The sequence below is a fragment of the Cephus cinctus genome, unplaced genomic scaffold (assembly GCF_000341935.2).
Source record: "Cephus cinctus unplaced genomic scaffold, Ccin1 Ccin1_scaffold1303, whole genome shotgun sequence".
Taxonomy (NCBI): Eukaryota; Metazoa; Arthropoda; class Insecta; order Hymenoptera; family Cephidae; genus Cephus; species Cephus cinctus.
Window position 1 is genome coordinate 51,502 of NW_014333733.1, and position 24,288 is coordinate 75,789.

At 41.1% G+C, this 24,288-nt stretch overlaps 4 protein-coding genes across 13 annotated transcripts; 1 reads left to right on the forward strand and 3 right to left on the reverse strand.

Annotated features, from left to right (window-relative positions):
- Positions 1-181: 181 nt before the first annotated feature.
- LOC107272863 (protein transport protein Sec24A) lies at positions 182-6,923 on the reverse strand. 2 transcript variants are annotated; one of them, XM_015750454.2, is made up of 17 exons: positions 6,743-6,923; positions 5,583-5,753; positions 4,099-5,498; positions 3,873-4,037; positions 3,683-3,798; positions 3,492-3,594; positions 3,290-3,428; positions 3,113-3,222; positions 2,803-3,034; positions 2,580-2,737; positions 2,273-2,498; positions 1,861-2,190; positions 1,684-1,794; positions 1,434-1,609; positions 1,004-1,339; positions 819-922; positions 182-719 (listed from the first exon to the last, which is right to left on the reverse strand). In XM_015750454.2, the coding sequence occupies exons 2-17, from the start codon at positions 5,731-5,733 to the stop codon at positions 608-610; spliced, it is 3,969 nt and encodes a 1,322-aa protein (XP_015605940.1). In that variant the 5' UTR covers positions 5,734-5,753; positions 6,743-6,923; the 3' UTR covers positions 182-607. The 2 variants fall into 2 exon arrangements, with proteins under 2 accessions (XP_015605940.1, XP_015605941.1); XM_015750455.2 differs by having other exon boundaries at positions 3,290-3,416; positions 6,743-6,922.
- Positions 6,924-7,128: 205 nt separating this feature from the next.
- LOC107272864 (rap1 GTPase-GDP dissociation stimulator 1) lies at positions 7,129-13,335 on the reverse strand. Of its 3 annotated transcripts, none has more exons than XM_015750459.2 (11): positions 13,041-13,335; positions 10,851-10,983; positions 10,182-10,626; positions 9,955-10,098; positions 9,654-9,887; positions 9,421-9,587; positions 9,132-9,363; positions 8,912-9,058; positions 8,447-8,842; positions 8,238-8,370; positions 7,129-8,176 (listed from the first exon to the last, which is right to left on the reverse strand). In XM_015750459.2, the coding sequence occupies exons 3-11, from the start codon at positions 10,186-10,188 to the stop codon at positions 7,768-7,770; spliced, it is 1,869 nt and encodes a 622-aa protein (XP_015605945.1). In that variant the 5' UTR covers positions 10,189-10,626; positions 10,851-10,983; positions 13,041-13,335; the 3' UTR covers positions 7,129-7,767. The 3 variants fall into 3 exon arrangements, with proteins under 3 accessions (XP_015605945.1, XP_015605942.1, XP_024945905.1); XM_015750456.2 differs by having other exon boundaries at positions 10,182-10,682; XM_025090137.1 differs by having other exon boundaries at positions 10,182-10,983.
- Positions 10,912-13,048, forward strand: LOC107272865 (transmembrane protein 242). 3 transcript variants are annotated; one of them, XM_025090147.1, is made up of 3 exons: positions 10,912-11,152; positions 11,423-11,810; positions 11,887-13,048. In XM_025090147.1, exons 1-3 carry the CDS (start codon positions 11,041-11,043, stop codon positions 11,894-11,896), a joined length of 510 nt encoding a protein of 169 aa, XP_024945915.1. In that variant the 5' UTR covers positions 10,912-11,040; the 3' UTR covers positions 11,897-13,048. The 3 variants fall into 3 exon arrangements, with proteins under 3 accessions (XP_024945915.1, XP_024945916.1, XP_015605947.2); XM_025090148.1 differs by having other exon boundaries at positions 11,890-11,911; XM_015750461.2 differs by having other exon boundaries at positions 11,032-11,306.
- Positions 13,336-16,285: 2,950 nt separating the features above from the next.
- Positions 16,286-24,206, reverse strand: LOC107272840 (elongation of very long chain fatty acids protein 6). 5 transcript variants are annotated; one of them, XM_015750392.2, is made up of 4 exons: positions 23,985-24,206; positions 23,535-23,809; positions 22,209-22,570; positions 16,286-21,802 (listed from the first exon to the last, which is right to left on the reverse strand). In XM_015750392.2, exons 3-4 carry the CDS (start codon positions 22,532-22,534, stop codon positions 21,238-21,240), a joined length of 891 nt encoding a protein of 296 aa, XP_015605878.1. In that variant the 5' UTR covers positions 22,535-22,570; positions 23,535-23,809; positions 23,985-24,206; the 3' UTR covers positions 16,286-21,237. The 5 variants fall into 5 exon arrangements, with proteins under 5 accessions (XP_015605878.1, XP_024945912.1, XP_024945911.1 ...); XM_025090144.1 differs by having other exon boundaries at positions 23,909-24,206; XM_025090143.1 differs by having other exon boundaries at positions 23,905-24,206.
- Positions 24,207-24,288: the final 82 nt, after the last annotated feature.

Sequence of the window (24,288 nt, forward strand, 5' to 3'; positions counted from 1 at the left end):
TACCCCCCCCCTCCCCCCCCCCCCCCCCCCCCCTGTCGCCCAGAGACACTTTTATTTCTCGAAGGGGTAAGATATCGCGGCGATTTATTTACTGACACAGCCGCACACAACTCGAGAGAAGGAGAGGCGATCGATCGCACCAAATACAAGATACAACAATTATAGATACATACGCGATATCGATAATTATTCGCACTTTTTAATCGTACACGATAGGATTAATGCTGATATAACAGTAATTACACTCTACTACTTCTCTCTTAAATGCTATAACGTGTCGCCTCCGAGCAAGCTATCCTGTTACTTTCCTTATGTGGCATATACCTATATATTTATATTTTTCCTTAGACTCGCTCGTTTTCGCGTTGTTATCACTTATTCCTTATCTCCTGTTGACTTGCTTAGAAAGTTACAAACACTTGATACACTTCCTCTGACTCCAGGCACACTTTACGTTCGATTATTTCGCGCGATCACAATCAATCGATGAATCCCAACCCTCTCCTCACCAATCGTACCTTCGTCATACAGACGCTGAATTGCCATGACTCCATCCATCTTTAGAATTCCGGAGCGCGCCATTGGCATCGAAAATTAAAAGTCGTCACTACTTTACCTGAGTCTTTAAGTGCTGCAAAAATTCGTAATAACTCAGGGCCGACTCTATTCGATCTTCGATCAGCCGTTCCGTGAATAACTTTCTAAAGTGACTATCGTCGCTGAAAATTAAAAAAAAAATGCGTGTATTGTACACTATTGATCTAGCCATGCATACGATTTCAAATTTACTTTAAGTAAATACATATTTGCAAGTTTACCGTATGATTTGCACAGGAGCATAGTATGGCTTGTCTTCCTGAAGGCTGAACAAGAAATTACGAAGTCTCTCGCTCTCGACTGTATTCAGTTCTGGTAAATCGTACTTTTGACAAACGAAAGCATAATTTACATAAAACCAGAAAAAAAATGTGTCAAACTTGAAGCAATTGTCCTGAATACGCACCATTTCCTCCGGTATGGAGACGAAAGCAGGAACACCTAGCACGTTACTGCAGAATGTTTGGTGAATGTTCTTGCCGACGTATATAAATATTCTGTCTCCAGCATCCATCAGGAAGGCACCACGCGCATCAAGCTTTTCTGCGGACAAATGTAATCTCGGTGGTTGCGGACAAATTTTACCATCGATGTCAATAACATTCTGATCGTCCAGGGCGTGCACGTTATACAGATCCGGGTACACCAGTTGAATAAGCTGGTAAAGAGGTAGAGCCTTCAACTGGCACATGGAATACACGCGATCGTCTAATCGCGTGCTCGTTCCTGATCTAAACGCAATCTAGAAAAATTGTAAAAGAAATATTAGTATATAATTTTACACAGGCATCTCCATATTACGCATTTCAAAACTATGAAATGATCTATCAGCTTACGAATTTCAATAAAGCGAGGATGTACAGTGGCAGTAATTTCAAGTTATCGGGTGATAAGAGTCCGCCAGAAGGGCCAACCGATTGAGAAAGTTTATAGGCGGATAACACGTCGATTGCTACGTTTATCAGAGCATCACGGGCGTCCGACAAAGAAGACTGGTGCGATCTGTCCACAGCTGAAAATTTACAAGTTCAGGTGTTATGATTTGGATTATAGAATACTTGTGGTGAACCTCCCACTACCACTTACCCATTTTAGATAAAAGTCCTACTATACATTGTTGATCCGCCGAGTATAGGATGTCCGTAAGACTTCCTGCTACTGGTAAGCACAGTGTGTGCACCCTGATGCGTCTTTCTCCTGGAGTCAGTTAATATTCATTTAAATCATTTTCTCTTCTTTCGCCCACTCCCAATTCCTTCTTACCTCGACTCGACGTGTACAGGAGCGCTGCCTGGAAGCAGACGCTCTGAACGTCCGAAAGACTTTCCTCGATCGATATCTGCATTCCAAATCCGGCATCCGGATTGACGTTTGGCAAACTTAGCAGATCGGTAGACCGAACAAAGAAGTTTCCATGAAAGGTATGAATACTAAGACCACGGGTGCAGCGTATCCTCATCACAGCTTCGAAGCCGATCTTTCGCGTTAAATAACGGCGCAGCATCCTTTCGAGGATTTCCGTGTGCTGAGGCTTGTTTAAGCGGAATAATGGCAAGTGATAGATGCAACCACCCGAGAACTTGCACATACCGGCTGAAAAACAAATATTTTCCAATTTATCCATTTACAAAAGATGCCTTGTGCTGAATGGTTTATCGAAACAAAGGCAGCTTACACAACGTGGCCAGGTCGCTGTACTGACTATTCAGCAGGAATAAATCTACTGCGATTTGTTGTCCGCTACATTCCAGGGCGAGACGCTTGTAAAAGTCTGTAGCTGGGTTGAGATGCGGCACGTCTTTACCGGCTCTATTGTTAGGATCCTCCCTCTGTTGCAGAGCACCAGGTCCCAAGTTAGGTAGACACGTTTGAAATACAGTAACTCTTCCGCCCGTAGGAGACTATGAACGCCAATTGACCATGTGAATTAACTATTTTTCATAAATCATATTACAATATTTCCATCTGTCATTTATATTCACCATGAGTTTGAATGCTGCTTGCAGTCCCGCACCCAGGGCACTGTTTGTATCGTGTGTACCCTGGAACATTGTTGGGAGTTGTGCTAACAAATCTCTTACGAGTTCTTCGCGTTCCTTCAAATTAACTATCAAGTTGTCCGGACACGGCAAGAACACATCTAAAAGGAAATCACATTCATTAACGTGAACAGCCAACGGACAATCATTGGGAAAGTTCACTCACCTTCAACATCCAACATAATCATCTCGTGGGGCTGAGAGACATTGTCGGGCATGCTGTAGAAGTGAATTGCCGAGTCCACGGCAAGAAATCCAACCTGAGTCCTTCCATCCCCCGGCAATCTTCCCAATTCTTCAGCTATTGTGTTACATACTACAGTGAGGTATCCACTTTCGACAGCTAATCTCGATACATCCAAAATAAAAAGATAAACTGCTGGTTGCGGTGGTCGCAGCTGTGACAAAATAAAGAATGAACACCTGCTAATGCAGCTATATAAACATTTCAAGGTTTCAGGGAATCAAAGACTCACCATGTATTCACTAGGCGCTATGAATTCAATTGTACTGGTCTTTACTTCCGGTCTTCGCGAAGGATCGCCATACGATTTACTTACAGGATCAAATTGAAACTCCTCGGGAACTGTAATCGTAAATAACAAATTACCCTCCAATTGACATAGTCTGAGGTAGATTGTCTCGATACTAACGTTCGTTCACCCTGTAGCAAAGATTACACTTCCATCGTTTGGAGTCGACGAAATACACGAATGGATTGATATAGGTTCTACAAGCCCGGCAGCGGACGATCGTACTGCACTGTATCACGGGTAAATGCTGAAACACATTCTACATTTTTTTCATATTCCTAGAAATCTTAAATACACAAGTTTTACGCGTAGCGCATCTTACATTTAGATCTTTGAAGGGGTGTATGAGAACTCCCAATGGCAATCTTGATTTTTGTAGAAGTGAATTCGACTCTGGAATTTTCGTCAGAGTACACCTGAAAATACTGTCGTGGAAAGATAACATTGTGTAATCGAATCATTCATTCCATTGATATAATTTGATAAGACGATCTTAACGATTATGAAACTCACTCTGGACTGCAATTGACACTATCCAGAAATTCCTGGTGCAGAGTGATCTTGGGTGGTGCCACTTTTTCCGATGGTAATATGTTTCTGCATTGCAATAGGTCAACAGATTCCTTGCCCTGGAATAATTATCTATAGTATCTTAAGTGCAACCGTTATTATCGCGTATTACGCTATACAGTCGATAACGTACCCATAGTTTATTGAAACCTGTCTGCGCAACCGACATACCACTCATCTGATTGTTTAATTGATTCATATGGTCCGGATAAGATCCGGGATACCTTCTTGACATATTGTCCAAAGGAACATTAGTCATTTGACCAGGATATTGTGAGCGCGGATCATATTGACCTTGCTGTAATAAACATGAAATTCAATCACGATTCAACATTTTTAATATCAAACAAGAAACTTACCGTGAGCTGCCCCGGAGGAGGTTGAATACCAGGTCCTACCTGATACTGTCCTGATCCAGTAGGGGGTGCACCGGGTCTTTGTGGACCCGACAACGTGGGGCCCGACAAATTGGCAGTGGCAACGGTCTGCTGCACCCCATAAGGACTATTTTGTGGATATTTCCTTTGACTAGCTAAATTCGATTGACTCCCATACATATTTTGAGTTTGCTGAGGCAAACTTGACTGACTACCAAATAAATTTTGTTGAGCAGGTAATTGTGTAGGATACTGGCTCTGAGGTCTTGATTGTAGAGGACCAGAAAGATTTTGCGGGCCAGATAAATTCTGACTTGTGTTGCCGAATAAATTCTGCGTATTGGCACTCGTGTTTTGGATGCTAGAAGACATTTTCTCTACGCCTGCCGATAAATCCTGCACACTTGCCAATTTAGGCTGCTGTTGTGGATAACCTGGCACGTTCTGTATCGGCGAGGCATTTGGTCGAGGAGGTCCAAAAATATTCTGTTGAGGTTGACTTCTTGGTACTGTCACACTTGGAAGTGATCCTTGGAAAGTTTCACTACGACTTTGAGACAGAACGATATTCTGTGGTTGATTTGAACTTTGGGGTAGTTGATTTACAGTAGAAGCCGTGGTTACAACACTCGGCGGTTTCTGATCTATTCCAGGAGAATTTCGGCTTTGAATTTGCGACAAGGATGGTGGCAAATTCTGATTGATTCTACTCAATTGCTGTTGAACTGATGTCGTTGTTGCACTGGATGAATGTAACGGTTGGCTACTGACAGCCGGGAGCTGCTGGGCTTGGGACTGATGATTTGAAGCATGCGGATTCCCAGTTGGGAGCGAAACTTTATCGAAATCATTCGTGTTTTCGGCATGTTGGGGTTGACCCAACATCGGTGGAAAAACGGGATTATGTCCCGGATGTTCAGATTTTATTAATCCTGTAGAAGTGACCGAATAGTTCAACGCGTTGATACCCGATTCGACTGGCGTTGTGTGATTCGTGGTAGATGGCGACATTTCGCTTGCAAGAAAAGATGACTGTGAACTGGAAGCTTGCGTTGGAATTTGCATATTTGTATACGACGAAGCTAGCGTGGAGGCCGATACGGATGAATTTAAGATAGACGTAGGGTTTGAAATTGGCACACCGGGACCAGTCTGATTAGTAATATTTTGTGCTGATGTTAGAACTGATCTGTCTTGTGGAACATTTGTGACTCGCGGTGGTTGTAAGATAGGATTTCTATTTCCTAACTGTTGTCCATTAATGGGAGGCATCGGAGGCCTGGGCAATTGAGGTCTGTACTGATTGTGAAGAAACTGGGTTGGTGATGGATCTCTAGATGGTTCCCTCGAAGGGTCTCGAGATGATTGTGACGAGGGTGTACCTAGAACATGCAATTCCAAACCTAAACATCTGGATAACAATTGGAGGATTACACAATGACATGTTTTTCTTACTGGGTCCTTACCGAGAGGATTAATATGGGGATTTTGAACACCATTTTGCATAGGCGGCATGGCATTAGGTTGACCATTGATCATCGGTGGTAGTCCACTCTTTACCGTAGTAGCAGATTCTGGGAATAGTTGGTATTGGTGGTAACTACCTGGCTGAGACATTATGTTGTGTTAGAGAGTTGCTGAAATAAAAGATGCAAATTATGTAGTAAGTAATAAATAAGAATTTCAGTCAAGATAATAATTTGATGACTGATAAGCATTCTTTGATATAGACTGATAATTCTAACTGTAGAATCAAATACAGTTGTATTCTGTATGACATATTTTACTTGGCATATTGCTCCAACAATTCAATGTTGATTTAAAGTAAACAGACGTGATCAACAATTACCAGGGGCCAGTAAGCCTTACGCTTGCTCCCAAGATACTGTTCATTGTTAGATAATATCCAATATTTAAAAGTATAAGTTCGACGTAAAAACACGATGTACGCGATTACACGTGGCATACAATTATGCGATCACTATTGGGAGAGAAGAAAATATAAACGCGTCTTCGCGATAGTTGGTTACCATTGAATCAGCCAATCAAGAATGAACAGCATTATATTCAACTGTACAAAGAACGTATCAGCGCGAGTTCCCCTAATATAAGTAGCTTCAATTATAGCTGAAATTATTTTAAATTGCAATTCATAAATGCCGGCATACATGAAATTGTGGGAGTTGCGACACCTGTCATATAGATACATTTCAATTTCGATGAAAGACGAATATCTAGTCTGGATTCGCTAAATGAATTACACCCTTATAAATGAACAACGATGGAAAAAAATAATTAGTAGCATGACAAGAAATACGGCTAGCAAGATTCCCCACGCAACAAGCACAAATTGAAATGTTCGAAGACAGCACGAACAAATCATCGATGTATCAAGACGTGTCATTCACCGGACGCTCAGCATCTAACTTATTCACATTTCTCTCGGGCCAAACGACATACATGTCAGCACGTGCCGCTTTAAAATATATCCGAGAAAACGCAACATCATCGACTCAAGCAGCACGCGTGTGAAAGGTTAAAACGTCATTGAGAAACGACAGAACGAGCTGTCTCGATAGTTCAAGACTTTTTAGAGTATTTTTTTGCGACCCCACCGAGTCCTTACCTTCTCTCGTGATGTTTTCCTACAGGAGATTATACGGCACTACGTTTTAATCGTCACAGAATCACGCATTGCACTTCTGAGGAGGCAAATTTTCGACAATAATCTCGCGAACGTAACTCGCAAACGGTACACAACATTACGTGGCAGCTTAGACGATTGTGACGACGTTTTTCTTCGACGGGAAATCATTGAACTAGTCTGTGCGTCACGCCGTGTGGCCTACCACTCCCATCACATCCATTGAATTCACGAGCAGCAGCAACCAGGAAGGACATCGAAGAAATCGCCATGCGCAACGGTAATCAGGACGTCCTTTTGCGAATGGTACTTAGAGTTTCATCGAGAGATATCTTAAATTAACTGAACCGTGTTGCTAGACACGTGTATACGTATGTGACTGAATATTTATTTTTTCGATAAATAAATACATTTGACAGTGCGACGTTGGTTGGTGTATCATAATAGAAGACACGAAGCGTCGCGAGGTTCATACATTTAAAATTGCCAGAATTATATTAAACCTTACTCCGTACTTTTATTTTTGGCACCCTTAAACCCTACAGATGGGTCACTTTTGTCCGACGCCACAACTCAGACCTTTCTTGATCTTTCTAAGTATAGAATAGACTAATAGATTTTAACTATATTTTCTTTTATGAAATGGAGCGTCGATTTTGCGATCGTTAATTTTTGACGAATCGATATTGTTAGGAATTATGCGGACAAAAATGACCTGTCAGTACGAAGTACGAGTTAAAATATGATATTCTCGCTTAGAGCGCAGTAGCAGTTTTCGAAACGGATCGCACTGGATCTGCATCATTTCGAAATTATGTAGTTGCAATGTTTGCGCTCCGTTTCGGAATGCTGGGATAGAAAACTAGTAGTGCGTGTTGTGGCAGCGAAGGTAATACTTTTTAATCGGAGGATAAAGAGAAAAATACGAACGTGATTATTTCAATTGACACAAAGAGAATCCTACGTTCGCATTCCCTTAATTCAGTAATTAGATTAAAAGTGGAAGTTCAATCTATCTGAGCTCCCAGTGATTCGCAAAGCGGTTTCACTTTCTCTCGAAGATCACTAATATTCTTTTCTCGAGACTTAAGCAGTTTTATCCACGCAGCGGCCAGATCAAATTTTGCCAAGTACTGCTTCATTGTCTTCATTTTTAGGAGACTTTCTGTCAGAGATATAGAACTGTAAATTATAGCTGGCTCCAGGTTAGGTGCGCTTTCCTCAAGAAATTTCTGCATGGTGTCTCCAATTTCGGCATCGATAATTGGCTGCTCTGATTCAGAAGGACTAACGGTGATCATGATAGTTAAACTTAAAATAGCCTCATTTTGCATTAAAGCATGTTGAGCAGTCAACATTTTGACCAAATGCTTCACAGCATTGTGTCGGATTATGGAGTTAACAACATTTTTGTTCCTGAAAGAAAATGGCGCATAAAATCGGAAACGTGTAAAGGGAGAACATTTTGTGAATATACCTGCTATTCTTAATTAACCAGGAAATGAGACGGTTAGCTTCGCCCTGAACTCCTGGATGATCCTCTGTGCTGCACCATTCAACTACTTTCTTTATAAGATCTTCCCTCTGCCCGAGAGAAATAGCTGCTTCCTCTGCGTGGGATATTATAGATTAAATCGTTTTCAAAGAAATACAGGATCGTAAAGAAAAAGTCTGAATTACACTGACGTTGCCCGTCGATTACTATCCTGAGTGTGCCCAGCAGTTTGAAGACTACTGGATATGTTGGAATATCTAACATTGGATAAACTACGTTGACAAGACCATCTGCTAGCACAATAGGTTTGTTACAGACAGGAATAACAAGGTTTCGAAGTGCACTGAGGAGAGCGTGTTGTAGTCTTATGTCGCAGCTTCTATTATCATTCTCTTTGACTAGTCGAAGCAATTTTCGATGAACACCTTGAGCCACCATGAGCTCGCAATGTGCGTCGGTCCGTGCAAAATTTCCCATTGCCAAGACGGCTGCGACCTGGAGATCCTCATCACCGCTGTCCAACCAATCTACCAGTTTCTTATAAACAATTCCATGGCTCTGATCATAGAGCACGTCCATGCTTTCGTCTACAATGAAATCAAATCAATTTCGGAACGTATGCAGGAGAACACCATACTCTGATATAAATTATTTACCGCCTGCTAAAATCAAAACGATCAAATTGCACGCGACTTTTAGCACGGATCTCGTCTCTTCGTCAGTACAGAGAGGTCCATGTTTCTCCAAGAGTTTAAGTAGAAGTTCACAGACACCAGCTTTAGCTAATAAAATCTTTGTACTTTCTGAAAAGACAAGAAAAGCGTTAACTCAAAATTAGTCTTGGAGAGAAGGCTTTTGATGGACTTCTCCAATTACCATTTTCGGCTTGTCCATGAAGCAGCTCCAGACACATTTCCGAAAGTTCTGGCGATGCATCACTTGCCAATATGGCAACTAATATTTTCGTCAATCGCTCATCCAGAACATCTTGACCCAAGTCCGCCAATAATCCTAAAATTAACATTGCATGGGTTGCAGACTCACCAGCTGTGATTCCATCGTTTTCTAGAATACTGCAGACAATAGATAACACGTTTTCTTTCAAAGCCTGTAAATAGATAGTTTTTGAGAATAATTGAAGTACTTTTAAATGCCAAATTTATACCTCTTTCTGCAACTCATCCTGTCCAATAAGGAAATTCAATAACAATCCTGCAGTTACATTTCTTAAGAATCCAGCACCTTTGGCATCACCTAAACTTGCACTTTTTTTCAAGGCAATCAATATATCCTTCAGACCATTCTTTTTTTGTAATAATTCCTTTCCCTTTTCTAAAATGAAATCAAGGCTGAGATCCAACATTGAATAGGATGAAAATTATAAAATCTTTCATATACCATTCTCATAGCAAATATTGCCAAGCGCTCTTGAAGCTTGTGCCAGAATGTCAATGTCATCTTCCTTCAAAAGTGACATTAATTTTTTCACTAGATGTGCATTTGTAAATATTTCTCTTCCTCTTTCTATCTTTGCTACTTCTGCTATAGCCTTAGCAGTCTTTGCAATTACTATTTTTGATTCATGAGTCAAAAGCATTAAAAACACATCGTCAAACACAAATCCTGAGATTTCTAGAGCAAAGAAAAAGAACAAATTAATATAATATCCCATGAAAGCCAGTGAAAATGAAAAAGGTACCTCCAACTAATGTTTTGCTGACACTGACAAAAGAATCTAAGATCTGCATAATGTTTGTTATGCCATCCTCCTTAGTGTCAACCCCTGCTTCTGCTACTATTTTCAACTCTTCAAGCAATTGGCAAATATTTGGCTGTGCTTCTCCTGTGACGGTGAAAGTGCACAAAGTTAATCGGTAATAATTAATAAAAGACATTAATTAACAATACTCTACAGACTATGCATACCTTCCATTGCAGCTAAAGGATATTTTGAGGTAAATTCTTATAATATACATATATTCCTTATCCGATGTTCATTAAGGATTCTCTAGTGTCACTCAAAACATCTCGACAGAGATAGTAAATAATTTGTTGACGAAAGTTGAAGAACATCACCCACAGCCTTCGGAATGCTTCAGAAAATGACATGCGTGTGTGACGTCAGAGATGAGTAGGGAGATGCACAACGCTACAAGTTAGGCGATACCGGCAATACCACTGAACTCTAAACATACTGGAATCCGTACGCCTGTATTCGGAGGTAATCCGGCCAGCGCGCAACTGTCTCACTCACATCGTGGATAAGGTTGTCCTTTTCGAATTGAACTGCACATGTGGTGTACAAGTCGTGCAAAAATGTTGTCCTGCCGACATACCTATCAGTACCTCCCGTGGTGCGATGGAAATAGCACTGACATACAAGTACATATAAATCCTATCTAGGCTCCATCACATAAATATAGAGCCCTATAAAAATGACAAAAAATATTTAGCAGTCTTCGATATAAAATATATGTGCCACTATTTCAGGTTATGTTATGTCGGCTTAGTCCTCCCCATGCGCACTGCTTTATCACAGTTTAAACTTTTTCAGAGACTGCACAGTGTGTGATAAAGACAGTCTGCTACACTTACTTGCGTCCTTGCTATCTCTCTCTGCATAGTCCGCACCACTGCCCTTCGGATTCCAGTATGGTTAGAGTTGAATGCTTTTTCACTTGCTTTCCCTCTAGATGCAGAAGAATAGGGAATTTAGCTCGTGTATTCCCTAGAAAATAAACAGAATCGTTATAACTAGTTTTCCCTGGGCCGATTATATTTTAAAATGTCTGCAGAGGCCAAAAATGTTTCAAATTATTCCGATGCAATTTCCTACGTAAAAGACGACTTGTCAACCGAGGTGAAACACATAAAAAGACGGAAAGAAAGATTTCAGGGTAACTTTTTCTCATACATAACATGTTACATTAACTCCATTGCTCATAGAATGATTGCAATTGCCTATTAAGTAACCTATAACCTAGAAAAAAATGAAGTATAAACAACAATGTACACCGATATATATTTTAATTTGTTGGTTGATTCCATTGTGTAAGTATAAGTACTATAATGGAATATGTCCTAAAGCTAATAACGTGTCAAATTATATATATGAAATTCATTATAATATTTGTATGGAACTATAATAAATTTGTGTTTAACCTTAGCTGCAGTATTCCTAAGCGCTGTAACTGGTGTGTCGATGCTCATTGGTTTTGGAAGTGCAGTGGCAGCATCAAAAAAGAAAGATCCAAAGTTTTTCAATGAGGGCATAGCAGGATTCAAAGGAATGACTGAGACTGGTGGTTCTCTGGCAATGAGAGCCTTGGGATGGGGCACGGCTTATGCCATTACAGGATGTGGCATATTGTTCTATAGCATCTGGAAAATATCTGGAGCTAGCACTGCTGAAGAATTTCGAATAAAAATGGGATCCATTCTACCAAGAATACCAAAGAACAATCCTCCAAGAAGCAGAACAGATTTCGAAGGATTGACAGATTTGATGACCTACATTTCAGAGGATTGGGGCAAAAGAAAAGACCAGGGCACGAAGTAACTGTCTTGTATATTTCTAATAAATCTTGTACAGTATATTTATACTATTGTAATAAAATGTGTATACAACTAGCAGTACATAGACAGTTATCCTCTACCGGCATTGCAAACATCTAAACACTCCTGTCGATAATCTAGAAGGTGTTGACATCTGTCGGCGTAATCGACCGTTCCAACCGACACCAAAAAGCTTACTGTACCTTTACTAGTAAATAAATTCAGCGGTAGCTTAAATTAAGACTACCCTATCAAAATGTTCGCTACAGGATGCATGAATTAACCGTAATAATTCATATAAGTGAATCCCTTATGAAAAAATGCAGCTTCGTTGCAATTAGGTCGCGAAAAAGGGGTTAGGACAAATAACGCTTTCCCTTCAGGCCATTGACAAAATTATAAATAAACTAAATAACGATGGTTGAAGCAAGAGATCTTCAGAACAAAAGACCGGTCCAAGAAGGAAAAAGTATATTTCGAATAAGATTTTAGCGCAGCCTCCTACAAACTTCTGAGAAAAAGCTAACTATTACATGTATGTATATACTTCGGTAAACTCATCCCAAAGCAGCATTAGGTTGGTCCGCTCATTTTCGTGTCACTGATGACGCGCGATTGGTGAATAGTAATCGTTCACAGGTCGAAATTATAAAAGCAAATGAATGCTCACTCAGTTAGCCAATTTGCTTTGACGTAGTACCATTTAAAAAACTACTCAACTACGACGTTAATTTTCAGTTCCAAAAATGAGTCATACAGAGATACATCCGATGATGATCTACAGGCTCTTCCGTTTCCACTGTGCATATTTATTCATTACGATATGAAAAATAAATGTCAAAAGACGTACTCCGAGACGCAAATCCGAAAGAAAGTATCTATTGAGAATTTGATAGTCACATATTTTTTAATACAAAAAACGCTTGTGCTATATTCGTAAATATTTTTTAATGTATAATCGTAAAAAAAAAAGTATATTTTTCGAGCAAGGCGTAAATATGTATACGTTTTGTCTTCTGACACTCGTGAAGTCATAAGGTACATATTATACAACAAGTTTGTTAAGCACCATTTTCAAATATTCCATGTAAATGTAAACCAGGAGAAAAATTCTTCGACGTTCACTAACAATTCCCCATAGTTGAAATGTAAAATTGCTCCAGCAGTCAATTTGAATTATTTATTGTCCAAAAGAATGACAAAGAATTGAATTGCATTCTCGATACGTACTGGAATAAGATTCAAGTCCAAGTCCAAGAGTAGACGGGTTCAATGCCGCATAATACTATTAGCTGTTGTAGATTCCGTCAGACAATATTAGTCGTTGCTTGTCAGGCTTCTGTTAACTTATGTTTTGTTTACGATGCATTTAACCTTTGAAACTATTAAGTACTGCACTCTGTTTCGAAATATTAATATACTTAACCAATAAAAAAATTTGATTCAGTGCTCAGGGAACGTGTTCACAGTAATTCTTGAAAACAGTAATTCCAATAACCTTATCAGTTATCACTATACTAGTCACGCGATGACTGAATATGGCTCTCTGCAACTGACACCAATTTAGGTGAAGACGTGAGTTCGCCCGAAATAATTAGCAAAAAAAAAAATCGAAAATCACGGAAGAAACAGCGAATAAATTTCTGACTCTTATTTAAGAATACAAAGTTCAAATTCAACGTCGAGGTCACGTTACGTTATGTCTTACAGCGAAAATATTTTCACCGCGGCTTTTAAACATACAGTCACAATACCTTTAGGAAACGCGTGGAATCGTCTGCTCGAAATGCAAAGTCATCAAACAACGTACCATAGAGAGTTACGTAATATCGAATGAAACTGCACAGCTTTCCCTGGTAACACGTAATATTCCAAATGGCGTTCAAGACGCCTAATCGTACAGGAGTTATCATTTATTGTTAGACATCTTAACCTTATAATCACCCTGGGGTAGAATTTGTGAACCTGGAAAATAAGTGGGACTATACAGATTTAAAGATTACTTTTGAATGTATGTCTTGCCTAGGATTACGTGACGGTCATCACGAGAGATCGTATGCCTTTCGAAAGAGAAAATTTACGTACGAGCTAATATTAATTTCTCTTCCGAGATATCGAAATATTCGATTATAATCACGGCTAAGGCCCATGTCCAGAAAGAGTTCCTTAAACCTGGCAGACCGGCCGACTGTTAGATGTTGGGTCACAAACCACTTCGTCGGTTCCTCAATTTTGCTCGGTACTCGGCCGTTTCGTGCAATAACCCACCTCTCATGGACTCTGCGTAATGTTTGCGAGTTGGTCCTAGGTTAGATTCGCAAAAACCGACCAGATGTCACTCCAAGTTTCGATGGATCAAACTTGGGAATTGTGCTGCAGCCAATCGTAGATTTTCAGTCGGTTTATATCTGAGTCAAGTTCCCGAGTTACAATTTCATTTTCTTCCCTGTCCCAGCAAACTCAGATTGTTACTATTATACTGCATACGTGTAACGCAGTAAGGTAACAATTCTAATCTTAAGTACTAGAGATGTTACAATATTTCGGTGTGACTGCATTAAAAGGGATACTTGAAGTGGTTTTAGGTAATCCTGAATCGGGATGGGATGTGTTAGTAACTATTTTTGTGAAAACTTACATCAGCACAGCATCTTGGTACGATTTATTGAAAGGGAAATTTTTTGTAGCTTTTAATACGCACGCGTCTATATGTACATGTTTGATCACCTGTTTAAAGCGGTTTTTTTACTATTATATTGCATCAACAGCGGTGGATTTGCGGGGACCAAATAAAAACAAGTCGAATGGCAACGTTTGTTCGACTAATGAAATCATTTGCATCTCATACATCTACTTTTAAAAAGGAGTCGTTGAATTTACGAATAAATAATTAACGCGACAACTGACGCAGGTGGTAATAAGAAAACAATAATATTTTAGAGTCTCTTTATCCAAGCAAATGCCTCTTCTTAACGATAAGCACGTCTCGATTTTCTTACAAAAAATTATTTACTCCCGCCATTAAAGCCCACCTTTGAATTTCCACGGATCTTATTTATCGGTCTTATTTAGCGTTACGCAGTTACCCATTACATTTAATCTACATATGTCCTCGTGCGCTAAAAAAATTCACACGATTAACAAAACAATTTATCTTCATTGATTATGGGTTCAAAAAAAGAAATAGATAACTTATGTAAGAGTGAACTGATTTTTTAACTCTAATATTAGCATGAATACCAATTATTGATCGACAATAGTATATTCGTTATCGCGGTGAACAATATAGAAATTCAGTATTAAGATCTAAAAAAAATCTTTTTCTAATGCAAACTAACTTACCGGATACAGTACCGCATGAGCGACCGATTTTCTTTGCCTGACCTTCGTGCCAATTTGCGACCTACGATTGAATTTGAATGTAATTGTAAGTATAATGAAATTTATATATATGACAGGAAGCAAGGAAAACGAAGACCCGTGTCGAGTATACATACTTACCTATAGGTATTTTTTGCTCTTGCAGTATTGAAAATTAACATGAGTCCGCTTACGCAATGCATGCCACGCATTTTCCCTGACGTTTATCATCTGTCAGCAACTTATTTCCACCAGCCAATTAATCAGTATATTTATTATCTGGTGCGCAAAAACCAATGGGGAACTGGACCAATTTTTTTTCATTTTTTTTGAATTGTGGCACTATAAAAATTATGAATATTGATGCTTAGATAAATAATATGTTCATATTTGTTAAAAAAATTATATTAAAAATCATATTGCACAAATAGCAGTCAAAACGCCCTATTGAGTCACGTGAAAAAATGGTCGTAAATTCTCATATACGGATAATGTACAATGTCCACAAACGTGGATATTATCAACCGACGTGCACAGGTTACCAATGATTACCAATAATACTTCTCATGTGGTGTGATAGGTTATACATATTATGAAAAGGTAAGCACTCGCCAGATCGAATACGGGCATTCCTGATTGGCTATTTGGCTATAAAATAAACACCATATAAGGAGATGTGGTTGTGACGTCATGGCCAATCAAAAAGTGTTTTCGCTCCCGCACTTTATAGCAATGTTTTAGCAAATTTTAACATCGATTTTCTTAATGTTTAAGTAATAAATAAATTATCTAATCAGCTTTCTGGCATTCTACGATCATATTCTAGCAAATTACTGAGACAGATATTGAATTCCCGTCACAGTCCAGTTCCCCATTCGATTACTGGACGCATGAAGTCGATCATCTTACGAAAACGCTTCGTTTATTCTCGTCATCTTATTGACGATTGACAATTAGCTGCAACAAAGACCGCAAAGATGTCGCTGCAGTCTGCAAGTAATTCAGCCGAACGCCGAATCGTGGAACTAATTGATAGAGCGAATATTGGAAAGGAATGTGCATGGACGGTACAGGCGGTAAAAGATTCAGGTAGAATTAACAGAGTTACAGTATAATACAATTTTCAATTTTTATCTTTATTTCTCGTTATTAGGTATATATACACGATAACAAAAGTGCGCAGGAATATGAAAAATGTCAGTTTCCTAGTGAACGCATTCGTATTGTCGCACCCGCGCAAACTATTATTTATCACAGAGCGGTACACGATGCATGCCCGATCGGTCGTCAGCGGTGGAAAAGAAAAAAAGAAAAGAGAAATACGAGTGTCGTAAGACAAAAGAAATTTAATCCGCAGAGACGAAAAATGTAAAACGGGCGAAATTATGAGAATCGGCCGATCACCGAGGATCCCGAAATCGGACATGCCATTTGTGCAAACGTCTCCGCGAGGGACTTTCGACAACCGCTCGCTTCAACGAAGAAAACGGAACAGTGAAAAGGGTCGCAGGGGAGGGACACGAGAATCGAAGCTATGCGACATTCTATTCACTTTTATACAAATCAAACTCAAAAGATCCTTTTACGTACTTTCGGACGGTCCTAAGGATACGACGATATCGATTGAAAATTAAAAAAAAATTCTGAGCCCGACACCTCTTCTCTTCTTTTTCCTTCTCATCTTACTCGCGTGCAGATGTTCTTATCTCTTTCTCTCTCTCTCTCTCTCTCTCACACACACACACACTCCATTTAAATCGTTCTTTATTTCATAAGACTATTTACAACTATCGCGATTATTACACTAGTCGTCAATCGCTAATCACTTCTCCTCTCGATGTCTTCTAAGGGCAGTAACCTCCGTACAATCCAGTATTATCTTACGCAATAAGTCATTGATGCACTCATTTTTGATCAGCCGCACTCGACACTCTTGAATCTCATGCGTGCCAAATGAACCTGACATTATGCAATGATCGTATTTTACTGATACTTTTACACAGTTTCAATATAAATAAAGAAATATAGCACATAAAAAAACATTCTAGATTGTCGTAAGCGTTTCCAATTCAAGTTCAAATGGTACAGTAACGAAGATATCTCAATCTACATATTCTATCCTAATATACCTATCGGCAATAAAACTAATAGATAATCCCAATAATTAAGACCCTCGAAATCCATTCGTTGGCAAGTGATTAACGGACAATTGCATAATGAAAAAAAAAAAAAAAAAAACAATCAAAATATATTTACAAATAAGTTTTGTGCGTTTGTGAAAAAAAAAATAACATCCAAAATAAAGGAGAATTATGAAAAAGTCTCTAATCGATCTTGCGCTCTCCCGGGTTCGCTGGGACGACGGTCCCTTCTTCGTAATTCGAGGTCGTAATCGATTGCTGCCGATTTCTATGTCAACGAGTGTCTAAACGTTACTGGAAATCTCATAGACGATTCCTCTAAAGTCTCTAGACACGTCCACGATTTCGGCTAATCCACTTTGTTCTCTGTCGAGATACAAATTGGCTGATAACCGAGCTCCAGCACTCCGATCAGTAATTTAAATCAGATTGGATTGCCAATCGTGTTTCTTTTTACACTTTACACAAAGCACATGTGCACTGTCGACTAAGATCTTGCTGGCCAGTCCAGACAATAGGTGTCTCAAACGAAAGGAGGAATAACAAGTCGGCAATCCAAAGTACTCTTGCATCCTGGTGTCTGGACCAGATGACACCGGAAAGATTGCATCGCAGAGCGACGGCACACGCGTAACGTTTGAAGTGGCTAGACGCTTTAAGGACGACGTACGACTAGTGTCTTGCGAGTCTAATTTATTCAAGCTCTTTCTCCATTATCCGTTAAGACAGTAATTACAACGTGATCGATTGAAGCGAAAAAGCATTCGTTTCGTTTTACGATTCGTTTTCGCTTCGAGCTGCAAATCGAAGATCAATTCGTTCCGTGTATTCAGCGAGAGCAAGATATCTAGTCGCGTATACGTGCAATGGATGCAGCGAGCCTGGCCAAGTGGCTGCGCCTGAATCGACCTACTTTTTTCAATGCCCGGCAATAGTTGCTTTTCGAGCCGACCGCAACTTTCCGGAAATCCAATGAGCCGCCAAAGCGAATCAGACGGCTGACCGTCTTTCGACTCTTGGTTTCTGTCGCATCTACGGAGGCTGAAGCGAATCGCCAGAGAAAGAGAAAGGTCGTGTACTGCGTCCTATATATTCCTCGATCGATGCTAGAAGCCAATTTGTCTCGAAGCTCCTCGAGATGCATCCCGCTTGGCCTTCTGCCAAGTTCCTGCCGGATTTCAAGGAGTCCAAGGCCACCGGGAAGTTCTCTTCTATAGCTGATCAGGTGCTCGTGGGTTGTTCTAGCTAAAGATATCTCGGTTTCCTCGTTTTTTCGATTGTTCGATTCACCTTGCGAAAAGGGAAAAGTCGCTTATGAAAGCCCCTGAGAAGTAAGAGAGAGAGAGAGAGAGATGGCCTGCGTGAAATGGGCGCTCCGGCGATCAGGTGATGTGCGAACATTTCAGACTTTTGCACGTGGATGTACGGCAAGGCTATTGCAGAGAGAGAGAGAGAGAGAGAGAGAGAGAGAGAGAGAGAGAGAGAACAGCATCCGTTAGATCAGCTGTGAGAAGAGACTGAAGGGTAGGCAAGGAAGGAAAGAAGACCGATTAGCTGACTAGCCGGCTACTACTTGATTGACTGGAGAAATGTCCAACAGGCCGAAACCATGACCTAGACCGTGAACTCGATTGCAAAAAAAGAGCATCGCCTCGCTGAAGACTTGTACGCGACAAAAGTCGAGGAAAGTCAGGCAAACGGGTAAAGAATAAAAAAAAAAAAGCAAGTAGCGAGTAGCGTGTCGTGGAGTCGTTACCTCTGGAGATGACGAGTATCGCGATTGTTTTTGGTGTCTGATTGTGAGCCGATTTCGAGTCTCGGCTCCTCAGCCCTACTAAGTCAGCGCATTCCATTCCACGCGCGTCGTTATATGCAATACAAATCTTGATAATGCTTCGCTATATGGGCCACGACTTTTACTTTAGAGGACGTCCATTACCGCCTCATCGGTGAATGCTAATTAGCGATTGCGTGAAACTCCAGGGTGCCGCGCGAGGAAAATTTCGTCCAGTACGTCGAAAGTAGAAAGACAGAATGTGGTGGGAATCGTATCTCAATGCAAATTTTTCCCTCGTCATCGGCACTCGGAATGAGCTTCAGTAATAACTAGGAAGAATCTGAAGGTTAACGATTCGCCTGAAATTTCAATTATTTCGGAAGATGTATTACTCGCGACCTTGACGGTCTTTCTCCTTCTCTGGATCAGGACAGCCTTCGACTTTTCTCTAGTGAACGCGACGTTGCGACAGTATGCTGCTGAACCTACATTGCGCGACAGCCAAGCTCGACGAATTTTCTCCATGGGAATTGGGCTCTTTGAAATTGAGCCGCAAGGCAAAATTGAGCTATCTTGAAATGTACCTTTCACGATCTCTCTCCGGGCGATGCGTTAGCACGCAAAGACAAAACACCATCCGAGAGTCCAGAAATGTTTTGCGTCGCAATAAGGACGTAGCTCCGCGCACAGTATTACCAATGGAGAATAAGGTGAACAACCGAAAGACCGAAAGACCGAAAGACCGAACGACCCACCCGTTATAAATAACTTTTAAAGAATATATTAATAAATTGACAATAATAAAATTATGATATTATTCATTATTAAGTCCTCACAATAGAGTCAGACTGCTCGCGAACGATCGAACGTCAAACCCTTGTGCCCAGGTACCCATATATCCCCGACCCACTTTATTAAATCCACCCTTACCATGCTACCACCAGTTAATTCGAGATTAGCGTCGATTGCAACGTCCCGACGGCCAGCCCCGCTGGCGCAAAAATAATCTTTTTCGATTATCAATCTCAATTTGATTCTAATCCTCATTTTGAATTGCCGAAGCTCGCACACGATCGTGCAAGCTCACGTTTATCTTTCCTTTTTCGCTTTCGTTCCTTTTTCCTTCGCGGTCCGCCGAACGTCATAACCTTCTCACTCTTCCGAGAACGTCCTCTCTTCCAGAGAGAAAGGCTCTTCGATATCTTTGGTACGAAGCGATACGCAATCAGTCACTAAGTGAACTCTGCTGACGTTGACCCGTGTTATCATACAGATTTAAACACATTTCTTAAACTTTTTTTTTTAACAATTTTTGTTCGTCGCCTTTTCTTCTCTTATCAATTGAAACCCTCATGTTGTCCCAACAGTGCGTTATCTTATCGCGGGACGAATTAAGTATTTATTAATATTAGAGATAACCGGTGGTCGACAATACAAGCTACAAAATCTCGACGAGATCAACCTGATGGGCTTACTTGCCTACTTTTGTTTTATTTTCGTAAACATTCGTTCGTTATGCCACGATGACTGGAATAAGCTGAGAGCTCTAACGGTATTCTCGAGAATTCAGAAAATGGCCAAAAAAGCGCTACCTGGATAAAAAGGACGGGTACGAAACATCCCGTAAGCTTGCAGTAGCACCCACTCGCTGATCCTTGGTAATGATCCAAAATGGAAGTCGGGTTGCCTATTATTCTACACGCTTAAACGTCTGCATCGACGTTTAAACAAATCTTTAGCTAATTCTGCAAATTTTACTACGTTCTTCTCGAAAGACGTTCTACTTCATGTACTAAGTAGCAGATAATTATTGTAAATGTGATAACGGTTGTTAGTACTTGCGATTAGTAGTATAATATGTCTAAAGATTGTAATGCGAATCGGGCGAGTGGAGCGGTCAGAATTGAACAGGGCTGCATGGCGACTCACGAGATTTTCCGCTTGTGACGAAGATTGCCTCTCACGTTGCATTTGGTAACCTGGTGAAACGAGATGTGACCAGAACGGGCTAGGAACGTCGCACGTCGTACAATATATTAATCGTAGATCGATTAGAGTTGCACGCAGAGAGACAAGAACGACGATACGCTCCTCCGGTTATCCCAATATATAGCTTTACTTACTTAGGATCGAGAGGCGTCGGAGGTGTCTAATTGGCTTTGAGCTTGCCGTTGCTGTAATCCGCGGCGATATGACTGTTTCCATTGCTGTACATCTTCTTATCGGACCTGGAGCGTCCACCTCCCAAATAAGCCTTGTGGAAGAATCTCGCGAAGAGGACAAAGTAGCTGAAGTACATCATCAAGCTCAGCCTGATGTTTATCCTGGAGATGTGGCACTCTACTTGATTTAACTCAAGGTACTGGTATGCCCATACGTTGATCGCACAACCGATTACCATCTGCGTCAGTTGTAGCCCCGTGATCACCATTGAGATCCATTTTGGAGGTGAGTATCGCATTGCTTTCAGGGCGTAATAGGAGTACATTATCGAGTGCACGCAGTAGTTCATCACGACAAACCATCTGGCGGACGCCGTATACTCGGTATAGGAGAACCATGCGTAGAGGAGGACCGTAACGTGATGGTACCAGTGCAAGAAGATCAGCGGTTGTTTCCGCAATACGATAAATACCGTATCGCCCAATTCAGGAACCTTCGAGAGCACGAACATCCATGTCCAGAAACCGGATACGCGATCATCCTCGATGAAGCTGAAAGTCAGAATACCTTGTTCGTTTTCTTTCTTGATTATCTCTCGAAATAGCTTCAAGCAACGGCGTAAATTTACTAATTGTAAGCTTTCGTGAATGGACATAACTGATCTCTCAATTTCTGATTCTCAATATACTCGACATACTTGCTCATTCGTCCAACTGATAAAGCAATTATCAATTATTAATTTTCTTTTTTGACACTCCATTGCTAATGGAAGTAGAAAGGAGAATTAATCGCGGCAATAATGACATCTTGGGTCACCTTGAAGTGACTTTATAACTCTGAAAGGATGCAGCAATACTTCTTGCTCAAAAGAAAAAAGATGTGGAAAAAGGAGGAACAAGCAATGAATCCATAAGCAGGATCTTCGACTGGAAGATGCATGAACCAAATTTTTCTCACCTGGGTATGCACACGCTGTGGTAGAGACCATAGTTCCTGAGGACATGAATGAACTCTGGAGCGGTCCTGGTGAATCCTATTATGGAGAAAGTCGCGAGGAGTGTGTTCCAGAGACTGAGAACCCCTCTGAGGTCGAATTTCGGTCTGCTAGCCATGTAGTGTTGTCCGCCAAAGATCAGTATCATATAGATACCGCAGAAGTAGAAACAATTCGTCCAGTGTTTGGTCATCCAAGCCCTCGTGTCCTGATGAATGAATTCCTCTTCAAAATTGAAGACGTAGGAGTAGTTGGGCCCAGTAACCTTCATGTAATCCATCTTGTTCATCTTGATGATTAAGTGTAGTCGGTAAGACCGTTTAATCTATTAATGAGACGATTTAATTATCAAAACTACATGGTATACCAATTACGATAAATTTATCGGCAAGTTCAGAAATGGTTATGATTATTTGACTTCATCACGTGGTGCCCACGAGCGACGAATAACACGTTGCAGGTATCGTTTCGTAAAAATGATACAACGAACTCTAACTAATCGGTTGAGAAAGTCTTTTATCAGCAACATGAGATTGAAGTGTATTTAACGTCATATAGCGTTGAATGGCCTGTTTATCCATTACTCTGGAATTCAACTAAACGATTCTCCTTTAGCTCATTCACCGTATCATTCTAATCATGCTACTCTTTACTGTAAAACGGTACACGTGGGTGTTCCGTAGCCGATATCACGTCTGGCGTCCCGACGTCCCACCTAGCCCCGCGTGGAAATCCTTCTGATAAACGATAGAGAAGGCCATTTTTACGTGATTTATCTTTTTGCAAGTAGACTGTATTATTGTCAATGCACGTTCGGGGCTCCGCGTGACACGAGTGTCCTGCGCGGCTCTGCTTCCCGCAACCAATGGAACGAAGTAACGTAACCCCAATAACACATGATAATGCATCGGACAAACGTGATGCACATGTCGACTGCTCTGCCGCGTGCAGTCGACAATTCTCTAAAAAACGCGAAGAACATTCACCGACGAAAATACGCCGGAACGAAATTCATTGCAACGATCTCTCTCGCCTTCGGGCGAGTCCGCACAATTTCCTTCAGCGAGTTACGAGACATGCCATAGAAAAGAACACGCGTTCCATCGCTTGCAAGAGTGAGTGGAACCGAATAAGAGAAAGACAGAGCCACGAGAGTGAAAGAGAGATAGAGGATCCCAGCCACGTACGGCTAAAACCCAGTAACCGTCTATACAAGTACATCCCGAGAAAAATGAATGAGGTGTCTCTGCATCAACTGGAGACATCGGCAAAGCTGGTGCTCAACGTACCGTTTGCGACTTGCGGGAAGCGGGTCAACCGTTTCAAGTAAAGATACCCGCTACAATTTCCAAAATCTCCGGTGATCTTGATGAAGCACAGCAGTAAGATCGTTGCCTTCCTGAAAAACCTCGTGGAATCGAGTGAACCTTGATCCTTGGTACAGCGTACGTATAAGTCGCCGGTCGACGAGGCCCTTCACGATTACTAGTTCTCGTTGTGACGCTCTTCCACGGTGCTCCCGTAGCCTCTGGCTTGGTCAATTCGGTGCGGCGTGTGCGAGTCCCTTTGGAACGTTTCAAGCAAATCGATAAATAAATAAATACGACAGGCCTGAGAAGCACTCCCTGAGAGCACTGGCCGCGCTGTCGACAGACTGACTGACTGAGACTTGTTGGCCGACTGGGTGTGTGGCTCGTTGCACGATGTTACTAATGAAATAGCCAGAAAGTAGGGATCACCTTGTGAGGAGCAGCCTACTGAGATTCGGCTTTCGCGCGGCGTCCACAGATTTTATAAATTGGAGTGTTACACACCGCACCGCACGGCAACTCCGAATCTCACGTTCACGTACACCCTGCGACGACCCGCGGGAGACTGCTGCTCTCTATCTTTTGTACTGGTACTTTAGCTAGTGAAGTCGTTCGACGCTCCTGGATCCTCCGCGACAGAGGTGTGGTGTGGGAAGTGGCCACCAACAGAAACAGCAGCTACTTGCCGACGGATACCGACGAGATCGACCCACCAATCCCATCTTGTCTTTAC

Bases quoted from the DNA above. Each gene is read 5' to 3' on its own strand.
- LOC107272863 (XM_015750454.2), bottom strand. From the start codon at position 5,733: ATGTCTCAGCCAGGTAGTTACCACCAATACCAACTATTCCCAGAATCT. The intron at 2,191-2,272 runs GTAAGCTGCCTT...TTTGTTTTTCAG, and splicing joins CAGCGACCTGGCCACGTTGT to CCGGTATGTGCAAGTTCTCG. The intron at 923-1,003 runs GTGCGTATTCAG...GTTTGTCAAAAG, and splicing joins TCTCCATACCGGAGGAAATG to TACGATTTACCAGAACTGAA.
- LOC107272864 (XM_015750459.2), bottom strand. The intron at 9,059-9,131 runs GTAATTGGAGAA...TTGTCTTTTCAG, and splicing joins TCATGGACAAGCCGAAAATG to AAAGTACAAAGATTTTATTA. The intron at 8,177-8,237 runs GTATATTCACAA...ATTTTCTTTCAG, and splicing joins TGGTTAATTAAGAATAGCAG to GAACAAAAATGTTGTTAACT.
- LOC107272865 (XM_025090147.1), top strand. From the start codon at position 11,041: ATGTCTGCAGAGGCCAAAAATGTTTCAAATTATTCCGATGCAATTTCC. The intron at 11,153-11,422 runs GTAACTTTTTCT...GTTTAACCTTAG, and splicing joins ACGGAAAGAAAGATTTCAGG to CTGCAGTATTCCTAAGCGCT.
- LOC107272840 (XM_015750392.2), bottom strand. From the start codon at position 22,534: ATGAACAAGATGGATTACATGAAGGTTACTGGGCCCAACTACTCCTAC. The intron at 21,803-22,208 runs GTGAGAAAAATT...TCTGACTTTCAG, and splicing joins CACAGCGTGTGCATACCCAG to CTTCATCGAGGATGATCGCG.